The 16,606-nt window shown below is 39.1% G+C and overlaps 1 protein-coding gene across 4 annotated transcripts in view; it reads right to left on the reverse strand.

The window, feature by feature from the left end:
- Nucleotides 1-16,606, reverse strand: part of kcnn2 (potassium calcium-activated channel subfamily N member 2) — a 65,137-nt gene that overhangs the window by 17,927 nt on the left and 30,604 nt on the right. For 3 of the 4 annotated variants that reach the window (XM_042509554.2, XM_088070733.1, XM_088070734.1), the window contains 3 exons: nucleotides 14,765-14,922; nucleotides 12,425-13,410; nucleotides 11,975-12,070 (listed from right to left, as the gene is read on the reverse strand). In XM_042509554.2, the coding sequence (XP_042365488.1) occupies nucleotides 11,975-12,070; nucleotides 12,425-13,195 (867 nt within the window). In that variant the 5' untranslated portion in view covers nucleotides 13,196-13,410; nucleotides 14,765-14,922. The remainder of the gene's footprint in view (nucleotides 1-11,974; nucleotides 12,071-12,424; nucleotides 13,411-14,764; nucleotides 14,923-16,606) is intronic. The other variant, XM_088070735.1, reaches the window with a different exon arrangement.

Genomic DNA, 16,606 nt, shown 5'->3' on the forward strand with positions numbered 1-16,606 from the left:
CTAAAGAGCATGTCGCCTTGGTTGTGTTCTGCATTATGACAAAAGTATGCTAAAGTTATATGTGTCCTATAGAGTGAAACTATGCCAAGATTGTGCATTTTTATCACAAAGGCTACTTGAAACACAGTGACGACTCCAAAAAACATCCATGTTTCGTGTCATAATTGCTGCTGCAAACACATCAATGACTCACTAAAAAAACACCCACTTTAGGCTGCACAAACATTGCCTAAAATGTAGAGATGCCTTTAAAAAGTACCTTGTCTGGGGTCACAAATGCCACTGGAACAACTTGTTAAAAAACAGACCCAAGTTTGGTGGCACAAACACTGCTGGAAATGCCAAAACGGCTCACTAATGAACAACCGGTGTTATTTCTTGGTCTCAAACAACGGTCTGCAGCTTGGCAGCTGTCTAACCCAGATGTCACACCATCCCCTCCACCTACCAATGACAATGAAGTAGGCTCATTTGCTTGTCGCTGGGTAAGAAGAAGTTTCATAGCTGATAACGATATTCTAAACATACTAATTGGTGTAGCAGGATCTTACCTATACTGTATGTATAACCCAGAAAACTGCTATTAATGCCTGTTTAACAGAGAGAAAATGTTACAAATGGGTGAAAAATTATTGAATCACTGAAATCAGTGACTTTTTTTGTGTTAAAGGGGTGGGGGTCCATACCAAATATCAAAAACCCTGATACAGGTCTCACATTTTAAAAAAGTCAAAGCTTCAATAATCATCATATAGCCCTTAGCCGTAAATTCAAACAGTATTTATTGATTTTGTTCATCAAAACAGCAGTTTTAATTCCATAAGATATAAAATGATATTAATATCTAACACACACTGGAGACACACATCACGACTCGGCATCTCGCCAACTACTCTCCATTTAGTTTAATTTGGAATTTCTCATTATAGAAGTAAAAAACTGTCCCAATCCTGGAGGGCTAATGGGATCAGTGACCTAGATTGTAAATTTAGCAGTGATATGTTACGTAAAAATTGAATTGCTGAAGTAGTCATATTTCTCACATTGAAATGAAAGGGGCTATTCAACACGTTCAAGGACAAAGAAAGCGCCAATAACATGGTGCTCGGCCACTTTTCTCACAGACACACATGAATGCTCCACATGCTGCAGCTTGACAGCTTCGGAGACACTCTGACACTACAGCCGCCCGCTTTGCTTTAACTTCACTGAACCCACAACAACAAACAGGCTTATTATAGCTGCTGAGCCAATTATATGTTCAACAACCACTGTACAAGAAATATCAACTGTCAACAAGCTGGCGCAGAACGAGCTACAGCGAACACATGTCCCCAAACAAACAGTACAACTGACCCACAAAGTCTCTGCAGCTCATTTATATTTATTTAAAGGCCACAATCAAAGTTTCCCCCAAACACAGAAAACACATGAATTAAATTTTCAGAGGCAGTTGTTCATCTCAAATGAGCGACACCGAACTCCTTTAACAAACTGACATCTGTCAGAGAAGTGTGTAACTCTAACCACAGCTCGTCTTGTTCAGCTTTCCAAGTGAGTGTAATGTAGACACGGAAACACAAGCTGTGGCTCCACTCCGCCACGGTTTCTTACTTACAGAATTAAGGCTCTGAAAGCAGCTAAATCTATTGTTTGCACACAGCACAAGCAGCGTTTTCTTTTACATTTTAAACAACAAACCCGCCCTGTCAAAAGCAGTTACAAAGTTTGTTACCTCAAAACAATGTAATTAAACATTTACACGCAGGTTGCATAAGGAAAGCCTACTTGGTGGGTAAAAGCAATTATGGTAATGGATGACCTGAAATACAATACTCAAGGGCCCTTTACCTCAGAGCATCAAATATTCCATGCTAGCAGCAGAAGCAACAGTTATGACGGAGAGGTGGAGGACACACATCTGTAATGGAAAAACCTTTAAGTGTGTGTTTTAAATGTCAAAATACGACACAGAAGAAGGTACTGAGAGTCAGGCCTAAAAACAGACAGCTGACGAGACAGGACACTATTAAATAAGTTACAGGAGTCTTACAAATAATTTAGACACAGCAAGAAAAAGGATTTTAAATCTGAACTAACTTAAGAACATGTCGGCAAATGTTGTAGAATTCTGGCGGTTTGAACTAAAGCAAGATGAAACAACTTATAGAGGTTTAAATCATCCCTCTGTGTGTGTGTGTGTGTGTGTGTGTGTGTGTGTGTGTGTGTGTGTGTGTGTGTGTGCGTGTCTGTGTGTGTGTGTGTATGTTGGTCAATTTAATATCTGGTGACCAATGGTTTTATCATGTTTTAATATATGTCCAAACATACAGTGCAAAATAACCAATTGCATCTGAAGATGCAGCAAAAATAAGACCATATTCTCATAAGGAGGTGAACTAAACGAACCTCATGACCCCTTGAAAATTAAAATACTGCTTAAGACTTCAGCAAGGAGGGAAAAACTTTAAAGAGAAATAAAATTCTTTGAAGGGGGACTGGTCTTAAAAAGTCACGATTGTATCCAAATCATACAAACAGCATTAACAAAAAGGAAAACCAATTTCAAGCTGAAACTTACAATCTAACTAAGTACTTTACAGTATGACAGGAAAATCTGGGAGCTCATTCAGTTACTTAAAGGTCAGTTTACCCAAATTGATTGAAAAAAAACCTTAACACGTTTATTCATTACAATAGATCTTGATAAAGCAGGTACAATATTTACAGTGCTAAAATTTGTCAGCTGTGGCTGATTGCTGCACCAAATTAAAAGTGAAGGGATCATTAAAGTTATCTTAATCATCCTGAAGGGACCATGAATGTCTGCACCAAATTTCATGGCAATTCATTCAATAGCTGCTAAGAAATTTTGCTCAAACCCACAAATGTGAACCTCATGGTAGTGCTGGCAGAAAAGCAGCCCAAATGCCAGGAAATGTTGACAGTGGCCCTTTCTGAAAACCACAGATATTTTACATTTGTATGTTTCATATGTCTAAAGTGGTGTAACAAACAAACTGACTTTAACACAGGGAGGTGGAGGTGACGGTGGTTGTGTTTTTGCGGCCTGTTACTGTTTTACAAGCAGATATTTAGGCACCAAATGTAGGTGTTTTTCGTGACCTGTAGCGTCTTTTCCCCCTGGGGGTAATGTTACTTTTGTTTGTTTTTCTTTGTTCTTTGCTTTTGTTTTTACAGAGTCAATGCTCCATTTCCAACCAGGATAGTTACATGGAAAGCAGGTATTTCTGGCAAAATCATGATCATTTCCTTAACATAACCAGGTGTTTTTGGGCGTAAACCTAACCACACTTAAGCACAGTGTTGTTGAAATTTAAAGTTGTAATGTATCCACTACATAAAATGGAACGTATCTGTGGTTTGCAGAAACATACAATGCAAACATTTTTTCTGGCGACCGGGCTGAATAAAAGTCTGAGAATCGCCAAAGCCAGCGGGTTACATCCTCTGGAGACGATGAATGTCTGCACAAAGTTTCATGGAAATCCATCAACTGTTGTTGAGAAATTTTGGTTTGGACCAAAATGGTGGACCAGTTGACTGACATTGCCCTCCAAACTATCTGCATGGCCAGATGCATTTATACAAAAATATACACAGTATGTTTTTTTGTTGTTGTTGTTGTTGTTTTTAGTTTTGTTTTTGATGTAGTCATTTTTTGAGTAATTGTTCAAGTTCTTAAATGTGGCCCCTATATTATTATATATGGATACGCATTTGTGTCTCTCTGTACATTTGCATATGTGTGTATCTAAACCTGAATCTAAACCTAATTCTAACCTTAGCCAAAATGTCCTCACTTTCTGAAATTTGTTTTCTTTGCAGTGACAGTAGGTCTAAGAGCACACACCAAGACAAATCCAGACGTCTCTCAGCATTTCTTTTAGCTTGTTTTTATTTCATATTTTCTTGCTAATTAATGACTGTTTTAATTGCAATTAAATATCCCTTTCTAATGTGTTTCTTTTCCATTCTGCCTTGATGTTTTTGATGGTTTTTTTTTTGTTTTGCAGAGCACTTTGAATTGCCTAGTTGCAGAAATGTGCTATAAATAAGCCTGCCTTGCTTTTTTCTGATGGACACAAAATCCAGTCTAATCACTATGAGTGCATGCCCCTCGCTCATCATCGGGAAGTTTTCACTCATGTCCTGAGATCATTCTCCGCCTGCCGCTGTCCTGCGTCTACACTGTGCGGTCTCTGAAGAGCTCACCTGTGATGCTAAGCTGGGTTGGTTACTGGTTTCACGACGCTCAATATAACTAATGGAGTCCAGCTCAATATTTAATCTGTGTAATGTGGAGATGGGAACATATATCTTGTCACTGAGAATGAAATCGCTCAATCTCATTAGTGAATTAGGTTGAGAGGTTCTGCCCGATTAGACATTAATGCAATGCTTTATTTATGATATCAAAGTGAGCCACTAAGAGGCCACTTTGCTGAGTAAATCTGAAGCCGTTGCTGATTCAGTTTGCTTTTGTTTCTGAAATTAAGTCTCACATTTGCATACACATTCTTCTATTCAAGCAAAGTAAAGCCCCTCTGAGCCAAAGTAAAAGCTTGTATAAATCTTTCTTTCTTTAAAGTGTTGCTGCTGCAGCCAACAAATTAAAACCCTAAAATCATCTGCATGTTTAAAGTCACATGCAGAGCCCAGTTTAGTAAATGTGTTCAATAAATTTTTAGTATTCTCAACTCTTTGGGAGGCTGAGTGTCCTTGAAAGCCTGTATGTTCAGTGAAAACATTGAGGTCACCAGCCAGTGGTGGTTATCTGACTCCTGTCTGGAGTCTCAGGTAGAGGACAGATTTCACTGTGAGAAATGCAGAGCGTCTCCTGCAGTTACACCATATCTCTGACACATACACACGCTCACCCAGGGGCGGTCTGACAAGCACAGCCAAGTTTGGCTTTGGCAGGATTCGCTGGCACAGTTTGGGCGATGTGTTGTTATTTTATCTTTTCTGCAGATTGTAAAAAAAATTATAATACCGCGCAACTGTGAAACATCAGCGCTGACTTTTATCACAAAAGTACACATCAAAGACAGAGCAGGCCCCAAAGCATTTTGCATTAGTTTAAGAAAACTCAGCAGAACTGTCATCACAAGGTACAGCGACACAGCAATGGCCTTAACACAAATGCCCCTCGGCAAAGAGCCTTTGATGTGGGAGGAAGAGGAAACTTTCAAAATGTCAGTTTCTGTCTGTTTGGGAATAAGGTGAACTCATCAACCATCTTAGCAGCCAGAACAGGAAGATGCTTCCAGCTCATAGCTCATATCAGACTTTTACAATGACAAATCAAAGTCATGAAGCAGTTACAGACTGTAACCCCTCCATTTTAACTCGTTTTCTAAAGTAAGTCACTGCCTGCCAACGCAGCAAACTCAGCTTGAAAGTCTAAAAATTCCTCTTACTGATCACCAGCTGTTCACAAAAGATATCACTGGGGCTGAATTACACTGATAACATTTGAAGAAGTATAAAAAGATACCGAACAACGACAAAAAACAAGATTAAAGGTCGCATATTTTAATAAGTCAGATTTCATTGTCTTATTTATTTTATAAATATATAACAGCTTTAGAAGCTTTATAAATGCTGTTAAGAGAATAAAATAGCTCAATTCACAGAGAAATGCAATCTGTCCGTATTCAGAATCTCAGCATTTATATGAGCCGTCAGGACTTCAGTGAAGTTGTGATGTCATAACTATACTACATAAAGGTAACTGCTGTTACATTCATTTCCCAGCTGCAACAATGATGCAGAGACGCCCAGTGTGCAGATGTGGAAGGCCACTAAACACTGACCAATCAGAGCAGACTGGGCTGTTTTGGGAGGATGCCTCTCAAACACAAGTGTCTCAAACACAAGCAGCTACAGACCCAAACCTTTCCATGTGAACTTGTTTTATAAAGTTAGTTGCTGCCTGCTAACCCAGCAAACTCAACTTAAAAGCCAAAAAATGTCTCTTACTGATTGCCAGCTGTGAACAAAAAAAACACTATTTGTGCTGAATTCGACTGATAACATTTGACAAAGTATAAAAAGATACCAAAACAATATCTATATGTACAAAGAAGCATTAAACATTAAAGGTCCCATACTGTTAAAAGTCAGATTTCATTCATCATAATTATTTTCACGTTATTATACAGCAGGTTTAGGTGCTATATAAATACTGTGAAAAGCATCAAATTGCTTAATCCCACAGAGAAAGGTACAAGTCTGAAATCTAAAACTGTGCCTTTAAGCAAACCATCAGGACTTCTGTGAAACTGTGATGTCACAACTATACTTTATAAAGACAGAAACTGCCACTACAATGCTGTTACGGTCAGTCTCCTGCCTGCAAAAACGGTGCAGAGACACCAAGAGTGCAGATGTGGGAGCACCGGTAAAGGGAGACAGGCACTAAAACCATGTGCTCCAGAGAGTGAATACAGGTATACGCAGGCAGACGGTGCGGGAAAATGTGTCTTTTTTAAACTTTCAATCATGTAAAATGTTTTAGTAGAAACCCCCAATACAAGTCCGAACCTAAATACGATCAGTAGTTATATGGGACCTTTAATATATAAGGACATTTAGCAGAACATGGACACACTGTTTCTCTCTGTTAATGCACTTGGCTCAGTAGGTCACCCGTCACTGCAATTGCAGCACAACAGATGTATCCCTAAACAATTCAAATGACAGCTGGTGTCGAACATCTACCCTGTCTGACCCGACCTTTTGAGTTCTCAGTCACTCGACTGAGGAGAAACTTTCTGTTGTTGTACCCTACAAAAATGAGAGGGCAAAGTCTTTACTGAGTCTGACAAGTGAATCAGTTTTAAGGGGCTAGAAGTAGTGGGGAAATATTTCATCAGCCTGACTTATGCCTCTACATCTGACAGGCATCTGTGAATACACATGGATGTGCATGCATAATCTATTTCACTGCAGGAGTGAAATTTCTCACATGGAAAAGTGCACTTTAGAAAGAGCACTCTACTAATACCAGAGAGTCATAACAGAAATGAAGTTGGGGGTCACAAACCAGGGACGCCACATCATATTGAATAACACAACAGTAGCGCGTGATGGTTATATACCACATGTTGAGTCACTTAGTCAGTAGGTTTGTGTTTGTTGAGTGAAATTCTATGTCAGAAATCAATTATTTAAAATGACACTCCACAGATTTCTACATGTCAAAATCAATCTAATGGTCACTGGGAGTAAGCACAGCATATGAAAACAGTTGTGTCATGTCTGTGACTCCGGATACGGTTTGAAAAGTCTGTGTATTATCAGCTTGAGTTTAAAGACTGCAGATTTTAAAAGGGGAACTCCAGCAATTTTACGCTTCAGACTTTCTTAAAAGTAGCTTTATGCAACATTCAGAGTGTAACTATGACTCAGTCTGAGCTGGGATTGTTTGCACATGGCTCTCAACATGGAGGTGGCAGACTTGAGAGCTGGCAACTAACAGTGCCAACAACAGCAAAAGTGCTGACAGAGCTAACGGTGTTAACGTGGAGGTTACCTGAGGGTAGATGATATACTTCTGCAATGACGACATTCTGCCACTTTGGGTCATGGCCAGCATTTTCAGCGGTAACTGCCATGTAGGCCTAAGCGCAGTGCAGAGTGGCAGTGATTAACTAGGCAGTAGGATACAGGGAGTCAATGCACTATCATGCATGAACAAGGAAATTTGGATATCAATGCACACAGAGGGATGGTGACTTCATTCTCTGCTAAGGATACCATAACACCACAATGTCTACAGCAAATAGTTGTTTGCCACTATATTAAATCTTGCACGCAACTCCTTGAAATGTCCTAGGGGAGTACTGCTACTGCTTTTTGTGTCTCCAGAGGGAGCTGTGCAAAGCACTGATGTATTAAGAGAACTGGATACAGTGTTGGAGGCAGGACCTCGTTTATTCCTGTGAAAGTTGCTCAGTGATGCATGAGGCCAAAAAAGTTCATCTGCCGCGCATAAAATTACCCGATTCTCTACTCTGCTTTTGCATCCCTGCATCCATACAGCAGGCACACTAGAGACTTTCATTGGCCAAGCAGCTAACTTCCAGTTTAACCCTCCACTAACATGAACGGGCATAAGATGATTTCTCTTGAAGCAATTCTAGACTTTCTAAATATTACTGGACCGAATGGGTCAAATCCCAGTCCTGAAACGATTCATCTTGCAGGGATTTGTGATGCTAAAAAAAACCAATCCACTGATTTATAGATGTCTCTTTCCCAATGTACGTCACCAGGAAAAAGGTTTTTTGGGCACAACAGCATCAAGTGGCGGACACGGAAGGTATAAGGTGCTTGGGACTTGACGTAAAGTCTAATAATTCGCCTTTGATAGTGCAGCGTCGGCTGGATCTGAAGACTACAAGTTTTAAAATTAAACAAATCTGAAAGTATGGCAGTATAGAGAAGTGAGCTTACTAGAACTCTGTAGGTTACTCCAAGTGAACTGAGGCTACATTAGCTGCTGCTAGCATACAGCACTTAAATATATGACTGAACTGTTGGCAGTGAAGTTACATTGTGGGTAATGTAGGCGCCAGGTTTTCACAAAAAAGGGAATGTGTAACTTAAAACTAACACCAAGAGTCTGAAAAATTGGTGGAGAGCTCTTTCCCTGCAAATGTCTGTTAAAAAATGAAGGCAGAGGGATGTTTGAAAGACATGGCTTTTAAGCAGGCAGCGAGGGTCTAATAAATAATAGACCTGAAACAATTAAACTGAACATACATGAAGTCAAATCACATTTTAATCAGATGCAAATGAAGGAAGCAGAGAGAAAATGACGGGAAGCACACACATCCGGAGCGACTGTGTGTGCATGTGTGTGATTAGCAAGATAGATTTAGAATTAATTTGTCTGTGTGTGTGTGTGTGTGTGTGTGTGTGTGTGTGTGTGTGTGTGTGTTCGTGTGTGTGTGTTAGCACATATGTCAGTCTGCAGGAACCAAGTAATGACAGACTACCAACAACAGGCACAAAAGCCCCTCAGGCAGGGAAGCAAAGAAGCAGCTGGCATGGTGGAAGTTGAAGCACAAACACTACGAACTGGATTTAAATAGTGAGACACAGTCAGTTTCCAGGAACTGCCTGATAATTTGCTCTAAAGGGGACTTGATGAATTAGAAGATGAACCTTATAATCAACTTGTACATTTAGAGAGAAGCATGAGTAGAACAATAAGTAAAACCACAGTGATGTGATGACATTTTCTGATTTAGTTAAGTGTTTGAGCTTTTACATTTGAATAAATTGTGTATAAATCAGTGTGGAGAAAAACTATGTGTTGAAAAGTGCATTGCAGCAATCAACATGGGACAAACAATTGCCTTAATAAAGTTTTCTAGGTCAGCAAAAGCGGAAACGTCTTTATTTTGGGGAGAGAGAGAGCTATCTAGGGTGAAAAATGTTTTGGATATCGACGTGACTGTCAGAGGAGTCAGGATCAAAGAGGTTTGAAACAGCCTTCCTGTGGGGTAAATATGCAGCTCCTGACAATTAAAGGAGTGGAAAGAAAAACTCGTTTGAGAGCTCAAATGAAAATTTAAGCGTGCCTGTAGTGAAGGAAACAATATTGCTTCACAGCCATTTTTAATGTGTTAAAATAGAGGCTTCAAGTCTTTTAAAACTGCAATCACCGTCATACTTATCAATACATTGTTTCTGCATTACAAGAATATATGAGAAACAGTGACGGAAAGTATGTAGCACAATCCAGTGCATTTAACTGCTTTACTGTGCACAGGGACCATAAATGTATGGCTGAGGCACGACTACCAATTTAACACAATCTGTTATAAAAAACTCACTAAATGGAAACCTGCTGTGATGAGAAATGCAGCTTTGCAGGATATTTGTCACAATTAAACTACATTATTTAACATCTAGAAAAGTTTTCACAAGCAAGAGGTTAAAAAACTCTGAATCATTTACACAGGGTTGAGTAAAAGGTGTGGAGGCCGAAGGGAGGGGAGATTAAATATGATACTGTCATGCAAAAATACAGTATGCTTTCTAATTTATAAACAGCCACTTGGGACCGTCTGCTGGGGAAATGAAAACACTTCTCTCATGCATTGAAATATGGTAATGATGTCTGTGCATTTCTATCATCCCTCATAAAGAAAGGTTTACAATGAGACATCTGAAGGGGGCGACGCATTTTACTGTTGGGCTATTTCAGTGACTGATACTCCCCTGGGACCTGTAAGCACTAAATATACCAACAAGGCTGATGAATATACTGTGGCAAATGCAACTTTTGATGCAAAATATAAGACTCTCATGTTTGGGCCAAATGTATTTTTTTCCACTCTACTCAAACATATTATATCTTGAATATGAGCAGAAGAAAACAGCTGGATCAGCTCCTACAGCTAAAGGCATCTTAAAAAACAAAAAAAGTCACCATTGCCATCTCTTGTCCATTAACATGATTAAACACTGTGTGATTCAAGATTTGAGAAAATGCTTGAGTTGTGTTTCTTTTCAAGTGGAGTTTCCCTAAAAGTTGCCCTGGCTCTTCATGAATCAGGGTCATGGATCATAAGGACCTTTTAGGATGTTAAAAAACAATCATGGACATAAAGGAACCACAGTCCTTGATATTGCAATATAACCTTTAAAAAAAGAGTATGAAAAGGAAAATGTCTGGTACAGTGGCATCGTTAGGCCTGGGCGTCTAAGGCTTCGGCCCCAAATATCTTATTAATACATATCATTTAAAAAAAAAGAAAACAATATATATATATATATATATATATATATATATATATATATATATATATATATATATATATATATATATATATATATATATTCTTTTTTATTCTTTTCTATATATATACATATATATATATATATGTGTGTGTGTGTGTGTGTGTGTGTGTGTATGTAAAAAAGGACCCGGATCTAATAATCTGTCATGCCAGTCATACTTGTATTTGAATAAATGTACTTATTAACATTTCACCCCTGTTAACATAACATTTAAGTTTTTTTCCATCTCTAATTAATACATGTTTAATAATAGCATTTGTAAAGTGTTCTGTACTCAATGCTAATTAATTAATCATATTTTTCTCGTAATAATGTATAATTAATCCTGAAAGTTTTTTTTAACTGTTTTTAAAGGTTAATCAGGTGCCAGAGTTCATAAAAAGCATGAAAATAATCAGAACAATTTTTAAAAAAAAATCCCTGGGAAGGATCCCCCCGGACCCCAATTACCAAGGTTAGGCTAAGCCCCCAGTGTCCTTAAATCCTAGAAACACCCTTGGTCTGACTCATGAAAGCTTTCTGGCAACATACGTCCCCCCTGCAGAAAGTGGCACCATTAATCGTGTGACTGTTCAACAAAGACACAAGTGCTGAAGCGCAGGAAGGGAGAACTGTAAGTAATGCAACAATGCTCTGAGGCAAGGTCATAAAACTGTCCAAGTGTTGGAACATTTTAAGGGAGGTTGACAATCTAAATTCACCCACTGAGCTACGTGAGGACTTCCTAAATCTTATCAAATTGTAGAAATGACTGGTAATGTGGCTTCAAAAGAGGATGATCAGTCGCAAAGCCTCTATTGCCATTTATGCAATCACAGGTCTGTGCAGGTGTTTTTGTAAAACATCCAGTGTCATGCACTTTAGAATAAAGAAAATAAAAACAATGCATATTTATCATTTAACTGAATTGTCCCACACTGCTTTTACAATAAGTTATTTGCAGATTTTAGCAGGTCATTAAAAAACCTCTAGCAAATACTCATTTTCTCCAAAATACCAATGCTATTTGTGACATCCAATAAAGTTGCAATGGTGAGCTCATTTCACAATAAATCGAGCATTCACTGTCATAGCAAACTGCTGACCCTTTAACACCCACAGTTAGAGAATGAGAAAAGTGTTACAACATTACCTGTATCTCTCTTGCATGGTATATGATAATCAGCCCCAGGAGAATGATTGTAGAAAGGCTTATCAGGCATTTTAGAGCTAATGAATACAGGGACTCCTGGAAAAGAGCAACAACACTAAAGCCAAACAACACACAACAGCATGACATACAATCACATTCTCATGGTGGTAAAACAGCATTAGTGAGAAAAATATAAAAACATGAGTAATAAATCAGCCTCTTACTGCAACAAACATGATATCTTTTGTACTATTGTGGCTCATGGTTGGACAGCAGTGGGCCTTTTGGCCTGCATGTGACAGTGTGACTACATGGGACACTTTGCAGAGAGCCAAGACTTCTTATTTAAACTGACTGCTTTTCTATAACACTTTTGGCTTAAGTTTTTTTTCTTGCTCAGTCAGTCACATGCTGCTAAATTAACTCTGCACGGCATGTGTAAATACGCACCTTTCCATAGGCTCCCCATGAGAGTTCAGTCTCTATAACCATAACAACGATCCCAAACATCCCAAAGATTAAAGCATAGTCGCTGAGCCGCTTCCTCTTCTCAAACAAGGCCCTCCTGTGCCCGAGCTTTTCCCCAATGTTCTGGTTTTTCTTTTTCCCCGATTTGCCGCCGCTGTGGCTGCAGCCTCCCCCTCCGTCCCCCGATGCGTAAGGCATCAGTGTGGTGGAATTATTCTCCGGCTTGGATACTAAAGTGTCCGACGCATCTGCGGCTGAGATGGGCTGCAAAGGCTGGGACTCGGAATCAAACTCGTGTATGTTTCTGCGGGACGAGCTCAAGTTGCTCAGCGGCCGCATTACGCCGCCGTTGTATCTGCAGCTGCTCATGGCTATTTCATTGTAGGAGTTACTGTCTTTGTGGCTGCTGCCCAGGCTGCCCCGCTGCCGATCGCGGCAATGCTGCTGCTGATGGTGAGGATGATGATGCCTGGATGAACTACCATGACTAGAGGGTGTGAACTCGCAGACGCTGTACTGGCAACCTTGCCTCGAAGACGTTTCCGAAGGTGTCCTTAAAGTTCCCACAGTGGTCGGCGACGTCCCGCGAAAGACGAGGCTTTTTCTCGCATCACAGGTGCAGTTATTGCAGGTGCAGCATTGGTCGTGCTGCTTGCCGAGTCGATCCTCCCGCCCGCAGTAGTGCTGGTACTTACAGTGCTGGAGCTGCTGCTCTGGAAAGAAATCGTTCTGCAGCTGCAATGGGGTTTCCATGTCAGTGCTGCCGTTTAAAGCAGCAGTCGGGTACCACAGAGCACCCGACGAAGGGCGTTATGGTACTTACGGGAGGACAGAGCCGCTGCATGAATAGACCCATTTCGGCTCCGGTAGGCTAGAGTGTGAGCGGAGGCTCCGATTGGGCAGGGGGGACCAAAACAACTGTCTCGACGTCATGAAAAAGGTTGCAACCATGAGATGTGAAGCCCAGCCTCAAGAAAAGAAGACAAAGCATTTTTTATAATGAATTTGGTAATCATTTTTACAGAGTACTTCATACACAAATGTAAGTTTAGCCATGAAAAAAACTATTATTCTCGGTGTTCTTGTTTTTTTTTATCGTATAAAAACACTTACTGATTGGACATACAAAAAAAGGCTATCAAGACACTTCACATTTGTCTTATAATATTTGTATTAAACGTCATGTCCCACTGGCTTTTTGTTATTGTTTTGTTTGTACACTTTAAATAGTATACTGGATTTTTGTCCTGCAAATGAATAATGGGGGAAAAAATGAGGACAGCCTTATTTCATCAGGATCAACAGAAACTACACAAAATTATTGTTGTTTTTTGAGAGCTACTTGCACTTTTAACTATTTATAGCCTAAAGATCTGAACTTAAATAAACAACACAAATGAAGCACCTTTCAGAAACTGCAGCCAAAAATAGTGTAAAAGACGAATTTTCTTAAAAAGTGTAAATTAAAACATGTAGAAGGTGCGTTCCCTCATTTTTACTGTTGTTAAATGTCACTGCATAAGCACACCTCTTCCATTCAAACAGATATAATTTATGCTGTTGCACACAACACCCACTAGCCAGGCCTATTCATAAATCCATGACTGATTTTCCCATTTATTGACTTCATAGGAAACACACGTAGCTCTCTGTCACCCCTGATTTACACGGTGCTGCTTCCATTCAGCCCATTGGCCGCCGACCACGTGACCGTGCACACAGGCCTGTAGCACCTACATGGCAAGACTCGTGTCTGCAGCCACAGATTGATGTGACCGCTGGTGGCTGCGTTATTAATGGAGTAGAAGAGTTATATCACCCCGAGGAAATACAGCCAACTGCCCGAGATTGAGCAGCTGTGGAGGCATAAACCAAAGGCTGAAACCCAATCATCCACACGTCCCGGCGTGTGCAGCGGCAACAAATTTAGTCTTAGGGCTGTTAGAGTATATTGGAGTTATGTTTTTGTAGTTGTGGTGGGATTATACTCGGAGCTGCGCAGTTTGCTCACAAGGCTTTCCTCGCTTCAGTTGCATTGGAGTCGTAAACTTCTCTCTCTCTATATCATCCAGCAAACAACAACAAAGAATCTAAACATCTGCAAAGTTGGAGAGGATGAGTTTGAAATGTGTGCATGTGGTATCATATTATACAGTACAGTTTTTTTTAATACGAGTTATAAAAGTGTAGCTGTCCGCGGTGCTGAAAGTCAGTCCATCACGAACTAACTTTCAGCACCGTGGACAGCTCCACTCGCTCATTGATCACTACCAACCCTTTAATAAAACAAGCCCTCTGCACAGGATCGCAATGCGCACTTACCCCCGATTGGCTGGGTCTACACACCACGTGACACCTCCCACCTCCATAGCTTTTTCTGCTCTGTGTGTGTGGAGTCCAGTGAATGAAGACAGTCGGCATAAATTCAAGCCACATGTCGGCAACAGGACGGTATCCTATCCAAGCAACATGTTAGTATTCTGTGGGACACAGAGAGAGGAGAGAGCGCTCGAGATTTGTTCATTTTAGCTGAATGGTGTTTTTTCTATATGGTGTTACAATATGTGGAAGCATACACCACACTTATGCCATTATTATCCATTCATCTTGGTAAAGTAGTCTGTGTTTACCCCCATTTATCTATATTTAAGCACATTTAAAAGGTGATCTGTCTGTCTGTCCATCTATCTATCTATCTATCTCTCTATCTATCTATCTATCATAATTTAATTTTAAATCACAGATTAAAATCATCTTAAATCCCACATTATAATCTCATTTTCATCTCATTTTGATTACATGTTTTTGAAAAAACAGGGTATTCAAGAACAATCATATACAATAGAAAAACAGCAACGATGTATAAAAACACCCAATAAAAAGCAGAATATAAAATAAGATAATATAAGAATCCAAAAATGATTTATTGACAAGTATGTTCTGCCAAACGACAATTTGTTTTAGTTCTCGGTGCATACATTAAACATGAAAGAAACATATTAAGCAGAGAAGAAAACAAGGCAAAGTACTGCAGCTCTTAAGAAGTTAAATATAGAATAGAAAATAATGTGCCCTAAAAATAGCAAAGGTACTATAGCACCACAAATATGTACAATGTAGATGTTTCTAAATGAAATGGACAGATTTGTGCAGAATATGCAAAAATATTAAGCAGGGGATGTGCATAATAAAAATCTATGTAATTATTAATATATATGCTGTATGTATACACACACACACATACATATATTATGGATCTGAGATGAGTCCTATGAGAGTCCTACAGGCCGGTTATTCATTCAGTCAGAGATTTATGATCAATGCACTATAATTAGTTGAAGTGCATTTATATTAGTCATGCACATATTATTCATTCATGCTCTGTGTTAGTGTATGTGGAACTGGTTGTTGCTCCCCCTAGTGTTGAAAGTGACTGAAATGTCTCACAAGAGGTGTGGAAAAAAAGAGAGTTGCTCGCTCACAAAAGGAGGAAATTTTTAGTAATTTATCTACAAACTGACTTTTTGGTTTCTTTTTTTTTTTTTAGGGCAGAAGCACACTTAATCCAGATAACACATACAGTATAGTGAAGTGAAGAAAGACCTCCAACAATCACACATTGGCTATTTTAGGAAGTAGGAATCAACAATGCAGACTGACAGCGTAAAAATAAGAAGGTAGAGACAGTGGTGGAATATAACTAAATACTTTTACTCAAGTACGGTACTTAGGTACAATTTAAGGTATTTGTACTGTACTTGAGTATTTCCTTTTACGTTAATTTATACTTCTACTCCACAACATTCCAGTGGGAAATATTGTACATTTTACTCCAGTACATTTGTCTGATAACTGTTGTTAATAGATACTTTATGTTTATGTTTTCTGATTATTAACACAACAAAATAAATTACATATATTATAGATTAAGCTACCATTAAGTCATCAAAATTAGTCCCATCCACATCAACTGCAGCATTTAAGTGATATGTAGATTAAATCTTTTAATTAGTATAATCTAGTAATATATTATAGATTATCTTTAAAAAGGCCACTGCACAGTAAGTACTTTTACATTCTTTACTTTAGGACATTTTGATGCAAATACTTTTGTACTTTTACTTAAGTGACATTTTAAATGCAGTACCTGTAGAGTTTTTCTAC

The sequence above is a fragment of the Plectropomus leopardus genome, chromosome 20 (assembly GCF_026936395.1).
Source record: "Plectropomus leopardus strain MGB_pleo_1.0 chromosome 20, ASM2693639v1, whole genome shotgun sequence".
Taxonomy (NCBI): domain Eukaryota; kingdom Metazoa; phylum Chordata; class Actinopteri; order Perciformes; family Serranidae; genus Plectropomus; species Plectropomus leopardus.